Genomic DNA, 21,264 nt, shown 5'->3' on the forward strand with positions numbered 1-21,264 from the left:
TGAAGAAAGGCAATTGTCACTTGACTTCACAACTCAGAAGCATTCTACTCTTTGGTATAAATTTTACTTCTAGCCAGATCCGATGGTTTCTCCTTCAGTACATTTTTTTTCCCCCTACAGATACTCTAGAGTTCAGATCTCTGCCATTGAGGCATTTCATTTGGCTCTGTCATCACAGTTCCCTGATACATTGGGAACTTAGTACTAGGACCCTGAATCTAACCATTTCTCTGTCTAGTTACACAACCAAGGTGACTTTCGGCTTTGCCTGCATTCCTCATGTCTAACTATCTTAAGACTCACTTCCTTTCTCTGGACACAGAATTAGCTCCCTGGGTCAGCTCTTTCACATTTTCAGGTTCCTTCCCCTGAACTTCAATTGTCCTCCCTTAAATATCCTTTAATAACTGATGTCATCATGGAATCAAGAACTGCTCTGTCTTTCTCTTTTTCCAATTCTTTTTTCCTAAATTATTTTATTTTGTTATAAACTATTTTCACTTTTCTCTCCCTCTCTGTGAGTCATCCTTTATAATAAAGACTAAAAAGGAGGGGGAAAATGGTTCATGAAAACCAACCAAAATATAAAAAATGATATAATTGATATCTTGCCAAACATTTGTCTTTAGCTAAGAGAACATCTTGCTCCTCCTCTATAGTTTTAAAAAACCCAACCCTAGAACTCTAGGGAGTAATTAACATTTGTGAATAACCAGGCATTTTCCTTGTCTTTTCCACACCATCTTTTACCTGGCCTGTGGCTCTGTATCGTCTTTCTTTGAATTTTGGAGCCCCCAGAGTGTAACAAATACATGTGATGGAGGAATGCAGGTCTGGCTGGGCATGGTGACTTACATCTCTAATCTCTGCTGCTGAGGAAGCTAAGCCTGGGGAAATCACTTGAGTTTGGCAGTTCTGAGCTTCAGTAGGTTTAAAGCTGACTGAATGTGTTGCACTGTGTGGCAATGATATGGTGAGCTCTCAGGAAGAGGGGATTATTAGACTTCCCAAGCAGGAATGAATTGGGTCAGGCTGGAAACAGAACAAGACAGGACTCTTGAATAGATCAGTAGTAGTGTCAGACCTATGAGTCTCCCACGTTTCTGCCTGAGAGATGAACAGATCCAAGAGAGAGAGAGAGAGAGAGAGAGAGAGAGAGAGAGAGAGAGAGAGAGAGAGAGAGAGAGAGAGAGAGAGAGAGAGAGAGAGAGACAGAGACAGAGACAGAGACAGAGACACAGAGACAGAGACAGAGACAGAGACACAGACAGACAGACAGACCCAGATAGATAGAGGGAGAGAGAGACAAAGGGAGAGGGGGAGGCAGAGAGAGAGGGAGAGACAGAGAGAGACAGAGACAGAGAGACAGAGAGCACACAGAGTATTAAAAAGAAAGAATCCATGGTCAGAATGATGGAGTGGGCCATAGTCCTCTTCCAATGAAAGAACCATAAATCCTGCCCTGCCTTTTACTCTTACAAGCTAAAGTCATAGGTTGAATTGAATCAGTTCTAATTAGAGCCTCAGTTCAGATAGAAGAGGTTCATTCTGTTGATTTTCCCAAGAAGCTTTAGTTTTCTATTGTCCAAACTGCTGTAAATTAGAAGGTTGTCTGGGAACATGATGAGAGATAGACATCTGAGGACTGGGTTTGGACAGAAGTCTGAAGTGACTGGGAGGGAGCCTGGAGGAGATGTGGAAACAATGGATGGTTTGCTCTCCAAGGGAGTGGCCTGGGTATCTCCTGGGTGCCACTCCATTCTCAGGTTTAAGGGCATTAATGAAATCTGAGGTAGGATGGCAGCACAGTGTACATCAATCTCTTAGTGGAGCAGTGAATAGAACAATGCACCTGTAATCAGGAATGCCCGAATTCAAATAGGATCACACATATTGACTAGCTTTGTAATCCTGAGCAAGCTTCAGTTTCTTTATTTGTAAAATGGGAATAATAATAGCACTACCTCCCTTGATTACTGCAGGGATTAAAGGAGAAAACACTTTCTCTAAATGCTATTAATATAATTAATATAATATTAATATAATAAATGCTATAATATTAATATTATTAAGGCATAGTCCATAGTTTGGAGATCTGTTACTGGATCATTTGGATGCATTTCTTTTCTTCTTTAGATCTCAATTTTCAGGGCCCAAAGTCTGTTTAAGCTTTGGTAGCTCCACATGTATTTGAAAGTTGAAGAACGTGGCTCTGAGTTACCCATTCATCTACATTGGAGAGTAGAAGAGTTTTTAGAGTTGAGAATCTGGGAGATTCATGGAACTCAGCCTTATTGGAAGGGAGTTACATTAAATATTCACCATGAGCAAGATCAAATCACTCCCCAGAGATCCAAGTTAAAAGAAAAGATTAACCCAGAAGGCATAAACTAGTTCAGAAGTCTCTACTTTGTGTCCAAGTAGTCTGACACTTCTGCTGGAGAAGGATAGTCTTTTAACCAAGGCAGTGGAAAGTAAGTCTTATAAAAGAAAAAAATGAAAACTTCCCCACTCTCTGCCTTGGCAGGATCTTTGCTAGACTCAGTTTCTATTTTCTAAAAGAGTCAGAGGGTCATTGAATTTAAGGCAGATAGTCATATAGACAGACATTCCTTTTCTTCCCCCTAAGTCTGGGTTGGATTTGAATAGGCAACAATATCTTGCTATAAATGAACAATTTTGAATTTTAGACCCTGTTAGCCTTTTATGCTGGTATTATGGGACCTTTTTGGCCTTTCTCACCTCTCTCACACAAAGAACCACTTCACTGGTTCCAGGAGCAAATGTGAGCTAATAAATAAGTCCTCTATGCAAGTTGGAATTTTGTTGGGTGAGTTGTTGGATAGAGGATGGAGTGGGACAACAGTTAGAGAGGCCCTTCTCTAGGGTCACATCCTTAGAGATAGTCTAGGAGGAAAGGGCTGGTCTTTTGCAATCTTTAAGAGTGATTAGTTAATTTATCTGTACAATCATTCCCGATATTATCTTTCATGTGGAGCAACACTTGGGTTGCCCCATCACTCCCAGGTTCTCAGGAAGCTACCCCCCCTCCAGATGAATGTACTTTGAGGGTTGGCATCATCTCAAAACTGTAAGTTCAGGACCTTCCATATTGGATTTTATTTTTACAAGATGAGAGGACACAATAGTGTACAGAAGATATCAGTTCAAGTAGCCTAGAAAAGATAAAAAATTAAAGAGAATAAAGGATTACCACATATATGCCTGGTGTGCCTTCTCATTAACATTATAATGTCACCAGTTGGGGAGAGGATGCCTATAGAGAACCTGTGTGATTAGAGACTACACTTAGAGGGAACAAAACATAGGGCACAGAGAAGGCTAGTCTCCATGTATGATGAGACTCTCCCCCCCTCCCCCCAGTAATACTTTGATGAGGTATATTAATGGAAGCCACACATGTAGGGAGGGAGCCCTATGTCTATGCTGTGTGTGTGTCCAGGATGTAACCAATGTATCTGGGTCTGCTGAGTTTCTCATGTCCTTTGGTGATGTTGAAGGATTGCTCTCTTCTGGACATCATGTCTTCTGGGTGTAATAGTTTTTGCAGCATTTGCTTAACTTCTTTCATCTACAAGGTTTCCCAGACTTAGACTCTTCAGGACCATTTTGTTGGTCTCTGCTTTCTTCTCTGGGGGTTTAGTGTTAGTTTTTCCTGACAATTGAGGGCTAAGGCCCTATTGGTACTGACAGCCCCCATCTCTCCCCAGCAGATTCTTCAGGCAAAGTTAAATGCATTCTTTCTATCACCTTTCTGACTGCTATTATGGGATTGTTAAAGGGGAAAAGACAAGAAGGAAACATCTAAATATTTTAGGTTTATTGATGGGAGGAGAGGAAGGAGAGTAACAAGAGAGAAGGAAAAGTACTTAATTTTATCCCCAAACCTAAATTCCCTTAATAATATCCTAATGGTTAACTTATCTAGGCTAAATAAATTAAGTTCCTCCAAACAGAACCTCACAAAAGAGAGTGCAGTAAATGAGTCAAGATCCCAGAGGAAATGTCCAAAGCAGAGAAGTTCTTCTTTGGTCTTCCTTCTAGCTGCCTGCAGCCATTTCAAACAGGTTTTCTCCTCTCAAGCAAGTATATCACAAAGGACCAGATATCTTGTAGAAAGATGGAAATCACAGCTACCTCCAAACTTTACCCAGAAGTCTGTTTTTTTTTTTCTCCAGTTGGGACCTTAGAATCTTGACCCAGGCTCCCATGTGATTGTCTATCACATGTCCCTGTCAATCAAATGTAGTTCATTTTGCAGAATCATTTTTCAGTCTTCCTTTGCTTACTACATGACTCACACATGACTGTAGAAAATAACTTAATTCTTGTCAAATCCTTAATTCTCAGTTTGTCTCTTCAACCCCATTTCAGACTCTACCCAACAAATACAAACAGGTGCTTTCTGGTATCTTAGGCAATGAGACTTCCCTCAATACCCATGATGCTCCATGATTGACATGAAGATTTAACAAAGTAGAATAAAAAGGGCTAAGTGAAGCTAGGAGCTCCTGGATCTCATATTGTCTATAAGAAACACAATGTCTGTCCTTTTTTGCATTTTCCCATCCAGCTCTATTGTCGCTGGTCTCTTTATATCACTCACCTCACAGAGCTGGTAGAGATCCATTTAGAGAACAAATAAATTTTCTGGACAAACTGTCGAAATGTCAGTCTTTATTATAATTGAATGAAAGTTGTTTTAAAAATGAGTATATCCATGAATTGTCCAACTGTATGAATGCTTGTCTCTCAAGGAGGAATGACTAGATTTGATCTGATGTCTGGGCCAAAGTCTGAGGAGTGGAAGGGAGCCAATGCAATAGCTGAGGGGAGGGTTAGATAAGCACTAGAGCCCCTTGAGAGGTTGGGCTGTTAGTGCTCTTTTCTTCAAACTCTATGTGTGGTACTAGACTAGTATTACATCTACAAGGATATATCTTATTAATTGAATGATTATACAATGATACAAGTGGAGTCTCCAGAAACCCTATGCTGATGGCATCATTGTGTCCTAGAGGTGACCATAAGTTTTTGAATGCTATGCAGTGGCAGCAAGAGCACAGGTAGATTCTTGCCCTCTAGAAAGGATTTTATTGTGTTCTTGCCTAAGTATCCTCTCAAGGAAGTAGTCTAACTCTCTGTAGAGAGACTGATCATCAGTGGCCCATCCCTTGGTGATGAATTCTTTGGCTTGCTTCACAAAACAAAGATGGGATATGAAATGACCATCTGACCTGTAGTGAGGTCCTCTTGGTGCCATAGTAGGGATGGCAGAAAAATGGAATAAGATATATGTGTAAAATGCTATGATACACATAGATTTAAAGACTACCTATAAAATTTAAGTTTTCTGTTGTTACTAATACTTTTAAATCCTTGTCTGATTTTCACATTCTTTCCAACTTCTAGAGAAATGGAATCATCCATTTCATGTGGTCAAATGGAAAGAAGGATGGATTTCTATTCAGAAGACATGGTATAGAATTTCATCTCTTTCATGAGTTGTAAGCTGGGGAGATTTCTATGGCTCTGTCAAGAGGCCTGGAGTTTACACTTGAGTCACTGCATATTTGGGCTGAATTATCAAAGAAATTAAATGATTCTCTGGCCTAATTTTTTATCCTTTTATGGATGTTTGGTACATACTCTAATGTTTATTTGAGACCCTCTGTCTTTTGGGAGAGCAATAAAATAATTCCTCTATGCAAGTTGGAGTTTTGTTGGGTGAGTTGTTGGATAGAGGATGGAGTGGGACAACAGTTAGAGAGGCCCTTCTCCAGGGTCACATCCTTAGAGATAGTCTAGGAGGAAAGGGCTGGTCTTTTGCAATCTTTAAGAGTGATTAGTTAATTTATCTGTACAATCATTCCCGATATTATCTTTCATGTGGAGCAACACTTGGGTTGCCCCATCACTCCCAGGTTCTCAGGAAGCTAACCACCCCCCCCCCCAGATGAAGGTACTTTGAGGGTTGGCATCATCTCAAAACTAAGTTCAGGACCTTCCATATTGGATTTTATTTTTACAAGATGAGAGGACACGTTAGTGTACAGAAGAAGATATTTTTTCAAGTAGCCTAGAAAAGATTAAAAATTAAAGAGAATAAAGGATTACCACATATATGCCTGGTGTGCCTTCTCATTAACATTATAATGTCACCAGTTGGGGAGAGGATGCCTATAGAGAACCTGTGTGATTAGAGACTACACTTAGAGGGAACAAAACATAGGGCACAGAGAAGGCTAGTCTCCATGTATGACGAGACTCCCCCCCTTCCCTCTAAATACTTTGACAAGGTATATTAATGGAAGCCACACATGTAGGGAGGGAGACCTATGTCTATGCTGTGTGTGTGTCCAGGATGTAACCAATGTATCTGGGTCTGCTGAGTTTCTCATGTCCTTTGGTGATGTTGAAGGATTGCTCTCTTCTGGACATCATGTCTTCTGGGTGTAATAGTTTTTGCAGCGTTTGCTTAACTTCTTTCATCTACAAGGTTTCCCAGACTTAGACTCTTCAGGACCATTTGTTGGTCTCTGCTTCCATCTCTGGGAGTTTAGTGTTAGCTTTTTCCTGACAATTGAGGGCTAAGGCCCTGTTGGTACTGACAGCCCCCATCTCTCCACAGCAGATTCTTCAGGTGAAGTTAAACATATTCTTTCTACTGTTCTTCTGACTCACACTCAAAATCCCTGGTGTTAGTCAATTTCTCTGACTGTAGAAAATAACTTTTAATTCTTGTCAAATCCTTAATTCTCAGTTTGTCTCCTCAAAACCATTTCAGACACACCCTCTACCCAACAAAAACAAACAGGTGCTTTCTGGTATCTTGGGCAATGAGACTTCCCTCAATACCCATGATGCTCCATGATTGACATGAAGATTTAACAAAGTAGAAAGAAAAGGGCTAAGTGAAGCTAGGAGCTCCTGGATCTCCTATATTGTCTATAAGAAACACAATGTCTCTCCTTTATGCGTTTTCCCATCCAGCTCTATTGTCATTGGTCTCTTTATACCACTCACCTCACAGAGCTGGTAGAGATCCATTTAGAGAATAAATAAAATTTCTGGACAAACTGTCGAAATGTCAGTCTTTATTGTAATTGAATGAAAGTTGTTTTAAAAATGAGTATATCCATGAATTGTCCAACTGTATGAATGCTTGTCTCTCAAGGAGGAATGACTAGATTTGATCTGATGTCTGGGCCAAAGCCTGAGGAGTGGAAAGGAGGCAACCCAATAGCTGAGGGGAGGGTTAGGTAAGCACTAGAGCCCCTGGAGAGGATGGGCTGTTAGTGCTCTTTTCTTGAAGCTCTATGTGGGGTGCGAGACTAGTATTACATCTATCCACCTTACATGATATTTCTGGCACAGGGGGACAATAGGTGCAGAACCAAAAGCTGCTTCCTTTGTCAATATTCATTATTGGAGGCAGATTTTCCCAAGCGTATACCTCTAGGCTTAGCTTTCCTCATTGTATGGTAGACATAAAAAAGACCTTCAGATACCAAATAGTGAGGAAACCCACTTATTCAAGTGAAGCACACAGGAATCGGAGAAGTTATATAGATCAGAATATCCAAGAAAAATCCACAGAATTCCGTAGATGCAAGTGAGCTGTATATTTGCTTAACCCAAGTGAGGCCCTAATCTTTCTATCAGGAACATTTTTTGAGTTGTTTAATAAGGTAAAATGTTAATTATGTATACGTTGAGGATTTGGCTTCCTCTCTGCGACTGCAGTTCTAAAGTCTGTCTCTCTCTTTTCATATGGCTGGAGTTGGAGCTGAAGAGCATTTAAAAGTTCATGCTTAGAAAAATAAGCATGCCTCTCAAGTTCTCATACGAAGAACTCTTCTCATTCAGCATTCTAAAAATATTCTCTCTACTAATACTCTCTACTAAGGAGAACTCTATGCTAAATGCTCTCAGCTTGGCCAGAGTCCAATTTGCAGAAATATGCTGATTATGAAGTAATTGGAAGCCTCCCTTTATTTCTGATGCTTTCTCCTTTTCTTTGGATTGGTAGAAAGGATGTTTTCTTAACTGAATGATTTTACAGTGATAGAAGTGGAGTTCCAGAAACCCTCTGGCAATGCCTCATTGTGGCCCAGATGTGACCTTGACTTCTGGAATGCTCTGCCAAGGGCAGCAGGAACACATACAGATTTTCCCTCTCAAGAAAGACTTTCAGTGTGTTTTTGGTTGAGTTTCCTTTCAGAGAACTAGTCTGTCTCTCTATAGAGAGGCTTCTCACCAGTGGCTGGTCCCTTGGTCATGAATTATTTGATCCTGCCTCAGAAAATGGTCCTTTGTTCCTTTTGCTTCTGCAGTGGTGATGGTACAAAGATGGAAGAGGATGTATGTGCAGAATGCTATGACTCACATAGATGAAAAGACTGCCTATAAAATTTAACTGTGCTGTTGTTACTTACACTTTCAAATCCTTGTCTTATTCTCACGTTCCTGGCAGCTTCTTGTGAAATGGAATCATCCATTTCATGTGGTCAAATGGAAAGGCGTGGATTTCCATTCAGAAGACTTGGCATAGGATCTCGCCTCTCTAATGAGTTACTTCATGACTTTGGGCAAATCGCTTAGCTTCTCTTGGCTTACTAATTTATCTATACAATAACAGTGTTGTTCTAGGTGTTCTCTCAGTGACCTTCCAACCTGAAATCTAAGATCTGTGGCATTCTTTGTATAAATCAAAGCATAAGGAAAGAGGAAGTTTCATTTAAATGGAAGGATTTCCCATGGATTTTCCTTACAAATGAAATAGTTGGCAAAGTTCATCAAGGCTGGAAGCTTTTCCTCCTAGAACAGATGCTGTTCTTTGAGGTTGGTTATCTTGGGGACAGACATTAGTATTCCTTGGAAATGACTGTGTTTGACTTGGGGGGACAGATCTCTAGGATAATTTACCATTCTAAAGGAGATTCTAGGGTAAGAACTGCTACTCCACTTAATAGAGGAGAATACAGTGGCTCAAGGAAAGAAAGACTCTGTCATGACAGTGAATTTGTAAGAGAATCCAGATTCCTAGTTAAGGAGTTCTGACTCCTAAACCTGCACCTACCCTACCCGTAGGGTTTTTTTTGACCCTTTATTTTTTTTAATTTTTAATTTTTTAGTTTCTAAACATTATTTCATTTGGTAATTTTCATACATTATTCATTGGAAACAAAGATCATTTTTTTCCCTCCCTGATGGTTTTAGATATATACTGTTTATTATTTTTAGGAAAGGCCCTTCTATTCCTATACTTTCTAGTGTTTTAAATAGGAATGGGTGTTGTATTTTATCAAAGGCTTTTTCTGCATCTATTGAGATAATCATGTGATTTTGTTGGTTTGCTTGTTAATATCATCAATTATGTGGATGGTTTTTCTAATATTGAACCATCCTTGCATTACTGGTATGAATCCTACCTGATCATAGTAGATAACCCTTGTAATGACTTGCTGGAGTCTTTTTGCTAGTATCCTTAAGATTTTTTGCATCTATATTCATTAGGGAGATTGGCCTATAGTTTTCTTTCTCTGTTTTTAACCTGCCTGGCTTTGGAATCAGTACCATGTTTGTGTCGTAAAAAGAATTTGGTAGAACCCCTTCTTGGCTTATTCTGTCAAATAGTTTGTATAATATTGGGATTAGTTGTTCTTTGAATGTTTGATAGAATTCATTTGTGAATCCATCAGGTCCTGGGGTTTTTTCTTAGGGAATTCTTTGGTGATTTGTTCAATTTCTTTTTCTGATATGGGGTTGTTTAGGTAATTTATTTCTTCTTCTTTTAGTCTAGGCAATTTATATTTTTGCAAGTATTCATCCATATCACCTAGATTGCCATATTTGTTGCCATATAATTGGGCATAGTAGTTTTTCATGATTGCCTTAATTTCCTCTTCATTAGAGGTGAGGTCCCCCTTTTCATCTTGGATACTGTCAATTTGGTTTTTTCTTTCCTTTTTTAAAATTAAACTGACTAGTCCTTTGTTTATTTTATTTGTTTTTTCAAAGTACCAGCTTCTAGTCTTATTTATTAAATCAATAGTTCTTTGACTTTCAATTTTATTGATTTCTCCTTTGATTTTTAGGATCTCTAATTTAGTCTTCATCTGAGGATTTTTAATTTGTTCAGTTTCTAGGTTTTTAATTTGCATGCCCAATTCACTGACCTCTGCCCTTCTTAATTCGTTTATATATGAACTCAAGAATATAAATTTCCCCCTGAGGACTGCTTTGGTTGCATCCCATAGGTTTTGAAAGGATGTCTCACCATTGTCATTTTCTTCAATGAAGTTATTAATTGTTTCTACTATTTGTTCTTTAACCGGTTTTGGAGAATCATATTGTTTAATTTCCATTTAATTTTTGATTTATCTCTCCATGTACCCTTACTAATCATTATTTTCATTGCATTGTGGTCTGAGAAGGTTGCATTTATAATTTCTGCCCTTTTGCACTTGTTTGCAATGTTTTTGTGCCCTAATACATTGTCAATTTTTGTGAAGGTACTATGTGCTGCTGAAAAGAAGGTGTATTCCTTTTTGTCTCTATTTATTTTTCTCCACATGTCTACTAACTCTAATTTTTCTAAGATTTCATTCACTTCTCTCACCTCTTTCTTATTTATTTTTTGGTTTGATTTATCTAGTTTGGATAGAGGAAGGCTCATATCTCCCACTAGTATAGTTTTTCTATCTAGTTCATCCTTGAGCTCCTCTAGTTTCTCTTTTAGAAATTTGGATGCTCTGACATTTGGTGCATACATGTTGAGTACAGATATTTCCTCGTTGTCTATACTGCCTTTTATCAGGATGTAATTACCTTCCCTATCTCTTTTAACTAGATTTATTTTTACTTTGGCTTTGTCAGATATCATGATTGCTATTCCTGCCTTCTTTTTATCAGTCGATGCCCAATAGATTTGGCTCTATCCTCATACTTTCACCCTATGCATATCTACCTTCCTCATGTGTGTTTCTTGCAGACAGCATATGGTAGGGTTTTGGATCCTAATACACTCTGTTATTCGCTTGCATTTTATGGGTGAGTTCATTCCATTCACATTCAGAGTTATGATTACTAGCTGTGTATTTCCCAGTATTTTGATTTCTACTCCTGGTCCTGGCTTTTCTTCTTTTGCTATTTCCTTCTACACCAATGTTTGTTTACAATCAGTCCCCCTATTACCACCCTTATTTTACTTCCCTTTCAACCCCCCTCCTTTCTTATCCCCCCCCCCTTGTTTCTCCTGTAGTCTTTTTAAAATCCCCCCCTTCCCTATACCTCCATTGTACTGCTTCCCTCCCCACCAGTCTGTTTTTTACCCTTCTACTCCCCTATAGGGTGCAAATATATTCTCTTCCCCAATGGATTGGATTGTTCTTCCCTCTTTGGGTCAGTTTCAAAACACATTAAGAGTTGAGTATTTTCTATCTCCAACCTCTTTACCCTTCTAGTGTATTGATGTTCTCCCCCCTTGAACCATGAGCTTCTTTGTGACATATAAATTTACCCCCATTTGTTTCTTTTCCCATTTCTTTTAGGATTAACCTCTTTTTTTTTAGCTCTGGTTGTATATGTATATATATACACATATATACATATATATACATATGTATATATATATATACACACACACGCATATGTATTTATGCATGTATATATCTATATACCTATTTATGTCTTATCCTTTCATCCTATACAGTTTGTCACTGTTCCCTCTAAGTGTAATTCTTCTAGCTGCCCAGGTGATAGCAACAGTTTTTAGGAGTTACCAATGACCTCTTTTCTTATAGAGATACATATCATTTTAACTTATTGAGTCTCTTAAAAAATTATTTTGTTGTTGTTTTGTTTTGTTTTTCTTTTTCCCCTCTTTTTAAATTACCTTTTGATGATTCTCTTGAGTTCTGTGCTTGAACATCACATTTTCTGTTCAGGTCCGGTCTTTTCTTTACGAATGCTTGGAATTCTTCTATTGTGTTGAATGACCATACTTTCCCCTGTAAAAATGTAGTCAGTTTTGATGGGTATTTGATTTTTGGTTGTAGACCTAGTTCCCTTACTTTCTGGAATATCATATTCCATGCCTTTTGGTCCTTCAGTGTGGATGCAGCCAGATCCTGTGTTATCCTCACTGTGTTTCTGTGGTATTTGACTGGCTTCTTCTTGGCAGCTTGTAATATCTTTTCTTTGGTCTGATAGTTTTTGAATTTGGCTATAACATTCCTGGGTGTTGTCAGTTGGGCATTAAATACAGGAGGTGAACCGTGGATTCTTTCAATTTCCACTTTCCCCTCTTGTTCTAGGATATCGGGATAGTTTTCCTGAATAATTTCCTGTAGTATTATGTCCAGGCTTTTTCTTTTGTCATGGTCTTCTGGTAGACCAATGATTCTTAAATTGTCTCTTCTTGAATGATTTTCTAAATCGTCTGTTTTGTGAATGAGATGCTTCATATTTTCCTCAATTTGTTCATTCTTTTGTTTTGTTTTATAGTGTCCTGCTGCCTTGAGAGGTAACTTAATTCCAGTTGTTGTATTCTGGTTCTTAAAGACTGGATTTCATCCCTGGATTTTTGGTCATCCTTTTCCTTCTGGTCTGATTTTCTTTGAAGGTCGTCTTTCATCCTTTTTGCCTCAACTTTCATCTCCTTTGCCTCATTTTCCAGCTGGTTGATTTTGACTTTTAAGACACTATTTTCTCATTTTAGTTCAAGTGCCTGTGTTTCCAGATGACTTATCTTAATTTTTAAGTTCTTTTCCCAATTGTCTTCAGCCTCTCTTAATTGTGTTTTGAGTTCTTCCACAGCCTGTATCCAATTCGCTGGGATTTCTGATTTATCATTTGCTGATCTCTTCCCCTCTGTTCCATTTGCTGAGTAGAAGCTGTCTATTGTTTCTTTTTTTTCTGTTGTTTGCTCAAATTCACCCCTTCTTTACTCCCCGTATTTGCCTGAGCTCTTGTTCCTCTCATTTTTTTGGTTTTGGGGGCTTCTGTCAGTCTCCCCTCTTGGAGATTTAACAGGAGATCTCTCTGTGTAGTCTCTGGTGGAGGTTTGTTGGGATTTGAGCTTCCCTACCTCTGGAGGCTTTTGATTGGATTAAAGTCCAGCAGTCAATGAGGATGGGTGTGGAGCCTGGGCTTCCCTGAGTTCTGGAGACATTTGATGGGATTAAGTTCAGTTTAGTTGGGCTGGGTACCCAACTACTCTGAGTCCTAAACTTCCTGGAACTCTGGAGCAAATATGGAGGATCTCCACAGCTCTGGCCAGGCTGCCAGGTCTATGGTCCCTCTCTAGCTTCCTCCCTGCTGTCTGCGTTGGAAGCTCTGAACTTGGCACAGCCCTGCTCACAAGGTACACCCTCCAGACCAGCACCTTTGCCCGCCCAGAAGTTCTCGCTGCTGTTGGAATCTCAGTGCTCTGGGTGGGAGGGGGGAATGGGTCCTGGGAACTTCCTTCTGTCTTCCCCTTAAACCAGAGAGTTTAAGGGGAATTCTCTTTTTTCCGGCTTTTCAGGGGGCGTACCTTTTGAATTAATTCCGGCAGGAGGGTTCCTTGGCTCTGTTTTGTTGTTAAGTTTGTTTTTTCAGTCCCCTAGGGGCATTCAGTTTGTGATCGGTTAGGAAGGGTATTCAGAGGTCTGAACTTCTACTCCTTCTAGGCCACCATCTTGACCTATTTTGACCCTTTATGAGTCTATATGTTGTCAAGACTTGGAAGCCAACTGCTTCTGAAGAACTTAAGATGGGTATCTTACTGAAAGCAATGGAGAACTGTTCAATGAGGGTGAGAAGTTTGCAGCATGTGATCAGTGAGGGACAAAGAAGGCAGGAAATTATTTAGATTAGAATGTCTAAGAAAAACACAGAATTCCTTAGAAGACAGGAAACAAGGATGTCATTAGGGAATTGTATGACAAGAAGTTGGTCAGCTAGAATGCTTTACTGAAAACCTTGGGAGAAAGGATGAGGTCTGCCAGCATGTCAGGGAGAACTTATGTAGCAAATTTTTTTTTGGAGAAGGAGGACAGGAGTCATATAGGATGGGCAGGTGCAGATGGACTGCAATCTTCAACTTTTGAAGGATATGCTGTAACACTGGAATCTTGGATCCACTTGAATGTTTGTAAGAGAGCACTGAGCTAGGTGCTGGGGAAGACATCAAGTTTAGGTAAGGCACAGCCTTGGGCCTCTTGGTGTTTACTGTCTAAGTAAGGAGTTAAGACTCCAAACCAGGCAGATATATTAAAAATTGTTGTTGTTGAGTCTTTTCAGTCATTTCTCACTCTTTGTGACCCATTTGTTACCTCCTTGACAAATATTGGAACAATCTGACATTTCCAGCTCATTTTCCAAGTGAGAAAATGAGGTAAAAATGCTGAAATGACTTTTCCAGGGTTAACCAGCTTATAAATGTCTAAAGTCAGATATGATCTCAGGAAAATGAGTATTCCTAACTGTATTAGGGAATTACTCTGAGAGGGAGATGATGAATTAAAGATCATATCTGTCAACCTCCTCCCATTCTTCCCTCCTCCCTCTTCTTCCTCCACCCTCCCTCTCTTTGCTTCTTCCTCCCTTCTCCTGTCAAATTAGTTCTACAGTTGATATCACTGGAAATCTGCTTTGAGTGAGTATCTTGATATAACAGACAGATGACTCTCTCTTTGGTAACTTTAAACAAGGGGTTTATTTAGGAGAAGGGGAAAAGTAGGGGAGTTGAAGGGAGAGAGGATTTGAGGTTTTCCTAATCCTAAAATAATTCCTACATTCTAGGACAGTGAAATATAGTCTAAATTTTGGGAAATTGGCCAACAGGTTAGAAGAGTATTGTAGGGAGAAACCAGAGAGTAGGACGTTTCTCTCCTTCCTCTTTTCTGTCCCAAGGACAAGAGACCAAAGTTTTCAGTTTGTTGATCCTTCCTTCAACTGTCCTTCCCTGGTCACCAATTTAGATTGTCTCCTTGATTGACAGTTCTGCAGTTCTTGTTCCTTCAGCTCTTCTGCAGACGTTTCCCCATTTTCTCTCATCCAAAACATAATAATAAATGTCTAAAGTCAGATTTGAACTCAGGAAAATGGGTATTCTTAACTCCTGACTGAGAACTTCATCCACTGTGCTCTTCAGCTCCTCATCCTAGAAAATGTTACTCAATGGGCACTTATAAGGTAGGCATGAAAACTAGTACCATGTATGTGAGGTCTAAACATAATATATTGGTTTGATTCCCTAAATTCCCTCGACCATTTCACTGATGGCTCCAGGAGTCTCGCATTTAGGGACACTCAGGGAGTGAGGACATTGTCGGTGGGACAATGGATGGGGAAGAAAAGACGGGAACACAGATAGACTACCTGGATAGCAATCAGATTTCTCAATGTGAGTTCTAATTTCACTTCCTCCACCTCCATCACCTCTCTACCCCCAGAGGAGGGTTAAGTCCACAATGACTTCCCCTCCCTTTTCTACTTCCTGTCCTCCAGGTTTAAGTAGGTTGCTGACTGAAGAGGATGACAGGACTGAAGGAGAGTCTGATCATGGTAAAGATTCTACCTCCATTTTGGACCTTGGCAGCCGGGCCCTGGGGCCCCAAGCCTTAGTCTTCCATAGTAGAGAGGTTTGCCTGAAAGGGTCCCCTCTGTCCTCAACCCTGGTCCCCAGGCTTCTACTCTGCTGACCTCAGTCCACTATTCTCTCTCTCCCTCCCTCTAGGTGTTTTTCCTGCTGTTCCTGACCCTTCCCCTCCTGGGGAACTCAGTCCCAGTGGCTCAAGGTGAGTTATGATCCCTTCCAACCCTTTCCTGAACTCTGGGGTTCTTCTCTCTAGCATATAGCCCTGTGAGGTTTCCAAGGGGGAATGGCCCCTGGCAGTCAGGGGACAATTGTCCAACCCTTCCCTGGGCTGTCCCTGGCATAGGCAGAGGTTGCTCTTGGTGGGTAAGACATCTTTTTTATCTGGGTGACAGCATAGTATAATAAGAATGGTGGCCCTCTCCCTCTATTCTAGAAAGACTGCGAGTGTTCCTGCCAAGGTGACCATCTTCACTTAATCTCTCTGACCCTCAGTTTCTCCATCTCTAACATGGGGATGATATGGTCTATATAGTACCTATGGGAGGGTTGTCATCAGGCAGTGTGGCAGTATTTGTTGTTTTTCAGGTGTTTCAGTGACCCCATTTGAGATTTTCTCAGCAGAGATACTGGAATAGTTTGCCTTTCTTCTCTGGCTCATTTTGAATATCAGGAAGGGAGACAAACAAGGTGAAGTGACTTACCCAGGGTCACCTAGCTTGTAAGTGTCTGAACTGAAATTTGAACTTATGAGTGTTTATCATTTCAGACCTGGCACTCTATCCACTTTACCACCATTCGGAACACCTCTTTTGGAAGAAATTCAGATAAAGCCTCAATCCTGTTGTTAGATAGTTCCTGGAAGTGTTCCTCTGGATGAGTTATTGCTCATCTCAGCTTTCTGATCCATAAAATGGGAATAATGGTAGCACCTAGCTCACAAGGCTATTGTGAAGAGATAAAATGAGATAATATATTTAGAGTGTTTTATTAACTTTAAGTAAGTGGGTGTCAGCTGGGTTGCTCAGTGGATTGAGAGCCAGGCCTAGAGATAGAAAGTCCTGGATTCAAATCTGACTCCAGGTACATCCTAGCTCTGTGAACCTGTGTAAGTCACTTAACCCCCAGTGTTTAATTCTTACCACTTTTTTGCTTTGTAACCAAAACACAGTAGGGTTTAATAGAAACCTTCAACTAATTCTATACATGCTATCCTATATTATTATTATATTTAATATCCTCTGGACTGTCGTGAAATGGATCAAATTATTTTTGCAATTGAATGAAAGTAATGGGATGTAAGCTAACCTTCTGTAGACCTGTGCAAAGGATGTTTGTGATATCAATAACAGACAGGATGTGAAGAGAGGAATTTAACTTCTTACAAGGATGCCACGAATCATGTATTGTTAATTGTGTTTTTACAAGGTTTTAATTTTTCTAGTAGTTCTCTGTATTTAGAAGATTTCATTTCTTATTGTTTAGAGATTATAAGAAGGTTTCATCTATGAAAGCTGTTATTATTCTGATGTTGATGATGATTATGGTCACAGCCATGGCTTAGTGGTTTGAGAGTTGGCCTCAGGGCCAGGATGACCTAGTCTCAAGTGTTGCCTTAGCCACATATTGGCTGAATAACTGGACAAGTCACTTAACCACTCAGACCTCTAGGCAACTCTGTTGCAGAGAAGATGCTTAGTTGCTTTGGGAGAGAATTTCCTGTACAAAAGACATCACTAGTCTCATTCCTATGATCAATACTGTTATAAGAATGGTGATCCTTCAGTTGAGAACCAATCCATGGCAGAGAAACTGTAGAAATGGGCACTCAAGGTCTGCAAGGTTTGCATGCCTAAGGTCAGAGGCAGATGTCTTTTTGCAGTCACCTGATTCTCTATCCAGACAGGGACCAGGTTGGCATTGTTGGAGATGAGGAGACCAAAGTTGGAGAGTTTCCATGGCAAGTCAGTCTGAGAGAATATAGGAAAAGCTACTGGAAGCACATGTGTGGTGGTTCCCTCATCAGACCCCAGTGGGTCTTGACTGCTGCCCACTGCATTGGCAGGTGAGTCCCCATTTCTCCTCACCTGGTGGGCATGAATGATCCCTATGGATGCGAGAAATGGAAGTGGGCAGAGGCCAGAGCCTGGGAGTCAGTTCTGAGCCTGTACTGTCACTGATTTATTACTCGGTAAGACGAGTTGCTTTCCTTTGTGGCTTTTGGATTTCTATTCTACAAAATGAGATAATAGTCCTTGCTTTGCCTTTTTCACTTGAATGCCCAAACTTATCTTGGGTATAAGGTCCCATAAAGATTACTGATGCTATTACTATTATTAAATGGGAAGTACAAGAGAAAGAGGCATTAAGTGGGAGAATTTTCATCCCACTGTGGTTATGGGTGAATCTGGGAGGCCCTGGGGAGATCCACCCCCAGATCCAGGGTGGTGAGATGTAGAGGACTAGTATGGAGGACTGTGGAAATTCTATTTATCAGAGCATCCCAGACTCCCACGACCTCCTAGACTCAGCTGCCTCTAAAGAATGGTACTTATATCTTTCTCAGATGGCTAACAAAACCCTCAGATTTTATGATAAATCTGAGAGAGCAATATCTGTACTATGAGGACATGCTTAGGAGAGTGGACAAGATCATTGTCCATCCAAACTATGTGGATATAATACGTGGTGCAGATATTGCCCTGCTAAAGTTGAAAACCCCAGTGCAACCATCCAAATATGTCAACTTCATTGACCTTCCTCCTGCCTCACAGAACTTCACTGCAGACATGGAGTGCTGGGTGACCGGCTGGGGGGATACCAAATCAGGAGGTAAGCAATGGGCACTGCATCTTGTGGGCCTCTTGGAGTTCCTCAAGAACAGGAAGGCTTCAGGACCAGGGCTGGGAATTCCACAGTTTGGGAAGAGGGAAATAGAAAATTAAAAGGCAGCCTATTTACCTTCTTTCTTTACCAACATATTTCTTTTTTCTTTTCAAAATTATTGGTCTTTGCTCCCATATGGCTGAGATACCTTAAATCAATGTTTCATTCCAACCTGCCCTGACTGGATGCTCAGCCTGCTGGCAGAGACACTTTGGTCTAGCATGCTGCGTCTGCCCCATCAGTCTTAATAAGAACAATGAACTAAGAATCAGAATCTAATCCCAGTCCTGCTTTTGTCTAACTTTTTAAAAAATTTTATAATATTTTATTTGATTATTTCCAAGCATTATTCATTAAAGACAAAGATCATTTTCTTTTCCTCCCCCCTCCACCCCCCATAGCCGATGCGTGATTCCACTGGATATCACATGTGTTCTTGATTCGAACCCATTGCCATGTTGTTGATATTTGCATTAGAGTGTTTGTTTAGAGTCTCTCCTCTGTCATGTCCCCTCAACTGCTGTAGTCAGGCAGTTGCTTTTCCTCGGTGTTTCTACTCCCACAGTTTATCCTATGCTTATGAATAGTGTTTTTTCTCCTAGATCCCTGCAGATTGTTCAGGGACATTACACCACCACTAATGGAGGAGTCCATTACCTTCGATTGTACCACAATGTATCAGTCTCTGTGTACAATATTTTCCTGGTTCTGCTCCTCTCACTCTGCATCACTTCCTGGAGGTTGTTCCAGTTCTCATGGAATTCCTCCACTTTATTATTCCTTTTAGCATAATAGTATTCCATCACCAACATATTCCACAATTTGTTCAGCCATTCCCCAATTGATGGGCATCCCCTCGTTTTCCAGTTTTTGGCCACCACAAAGAGCGCAGCTATGAATATTTTTGTACAAGTCTTTTTGTCCATTATCTCTTTGGGGTACAAACCCAGCAGTGCTATGGCTGGATCAAAGGGTAGTTTGTCTAACTTTTTATCCTTAGAAACATCATTGCCCTTCTCTGGAGTTTCCTCCTTTATAAAAAATGAAGGCTTTGAACTAGGAGGTTTTAGTCTTAGCTCTAAATCTTATGACTTTGGTTTACTAAGAACTTGGCCCCTGGGCACTAGATCCACAGGACAGACTTCAGTGTAATCTCTTAGATCTCCACTTGCCCAAATTTACTTATTCTAGAGATCGATGATCTAAGATTCCATACCATGTCTGACCCAGTGGGACTGTCATCTTAGCCCTCTAAGTTCAAGCATGTCCCAATCCTACCTCTAAGTCAGGTTTCTGGGCCCCTTGCTCTACCAGGCAGAGAGATGGCTTCTAAGATCTAGGATTGCTTTTCAGGATCTGGTACTTAAGAACTCATTACTCTGCTTTCCAGAATTAGCTGCAATGCTCTAGTCTCTTCCCTCTACAGAGTCTCTGCCACCTCCCTACACCCTGAGAAAAGTGCGGGTCCCTGTGATGGATAATATTGCCTGTGACCAACAATACCACAAAAGGTCAATTACTGGTTTATCCACTAAGATAATTCTTGATGATATGCTATGTGCTGGTGCTCCTAAAAAGGACTCCTGCCAGGTGAGAGTTTCTGTGTGATTCATCCTCTTTGTGACCCTTCCCCAGAATCCAGATTGGACCCAAGTGATCCTACTTACATGTGGGCACCCTTGATGGCTTTGTCTATGCTAACAGACTTTTTTTTCCTAGGGTGATTCTGGTGGACCCCTAGTTTGCAAAGTGAAAGACAAGTGGCTTCAGGCTGGGATTGTGAGCTGGGGAGATGGCTGTGGCATTGTCAACAGGCCTGGAATTTACACTCGAGTCACTACGTATTTGGACTGGATTATCAAAAATATGAAATGATTTTCTGTCCCAATTTTTTATCCTCTTATTTTTGCCCAGCACCTATTCTAGTTTTCACTTGAGACCCAATGTCTTTTGGGAAAGCAGTAAAACCCTGCCCCATATTTTCTTTGTACCCATCCACTCTGGATCCATGACTTTCCTGAGTTCATTTACAAATTCCTCTTTTCCTCAGGGATCCATCCTATTTTGCCCTTCTCAATGATGTGGAAACAGCATGGTAGAGGTCAGAGTCCTAATGTAGGATTTGAGATGGTAATATTGCATTAGGACTACTTGAGTGTCGTAGGCCCTATCACATTCGTATTGGGGCTTCATTTTTTCCCCTCTGTAAATAGTCAACATGGAAGTAGTCCTTTTCTTGGTGTGTTGTTTTGTGCTTCCAAGTTTTCTACTTTTTCGACACCTGAGAGAACATGGAGAATGGGAAGAGAGATGAAAGGAGGCATTTTGTATACCACCATGTTCATAACTCATTAAATGTTGCTAATTCTTCTCGGTGTGGAATCGGTTTTTTCCCCCTTTTCCCTTGCTTCTGGTTAACTAGAAGGGGCTGCTTTGTCCTGAGTAGCATTCTTTGTTACTAGAAATCTTCAAGCAGAGATTTGACGACTATTTGTCAGAGAGGCTATAGAAAGATTCCCAATCCAAATAAGAGGGTACTATGTGCCATTTAATACTCGGTAACCTTGGGAAAATGACTGCCATTTTGGGTATCCTCAGTCCCCTTTCAGTAAAAAGTGGTACTTAGATTTTCTGTTCTCAATGGTCTCTACAAGTTCAAAATCTGATCCAGTTCTAAGTCATAGTGCAGTCCACCATGATTATACCTTACTCCTTATGTATCCATGACCAAAATAATGACTTGTCTACAGAATACCTTGCAATAATTTGGG

At 40.4% G+C, this 21,264-nt stretch overlaps 1 protein-coding gene across 2 annotated transcripts in view; it reads left to right on the forward strand.

Annotated features, from left to right (window-relative positions):
- The window catches only part of LOC130455522 (tryptase beta-2-like), a 50,157-nt gene extending 29,271 nt beyond the window's left edge, over positions 1 to 20,886 (forward strand). For both annotated transcript variants that reach the window (XM_056805696.1, XM_056805695.1), the window contains 5 exons: positions 15,749 to 15,809; positions 17,510 to 17,672; positions 18,174 to 18,439; positions 19,920 to 20,083; positions 20,213 to 20,886. In XM_056805696.1, the coding sequence (XP_056661674.1) occupies positions 15,749 to 15,809; positions 17,510 to 17,672; positions 18,174 to 18,439; positions 19,920 to 20,083; positions 20,213 to 20,368 (810 nt within the window). In that variant the 3' untranslated portion in view covers positions 20,369 to 20,886. The remainder of the gene's footprint in view (positions 1 to 15,748; positions 15,810 to 17,509; positions 17,673 to 18,173; positions 18,440 to 19,919; positions 20,084 to 20,212) is intronic.
- The last annotated feature ends 378 nt before the right edge of the window (positions 20,887 to 21,264 follow it).

The sequence above is a fragment of the Monodelphis domestica genome, chromosome 7, assembly GCF_027887165.1.
Source record: "Monodelphis domestica isolate mMonDom1 chromosome 7, mMonDom1.pri, whole genome shotgun sequence".
NCBI classification, from domain to species: Eukaryota; Metazoa; Chordata; class Mammalia; order Didelphimorphia; family Didelphidae; genus Monodelphis; species Monodelphis domestica.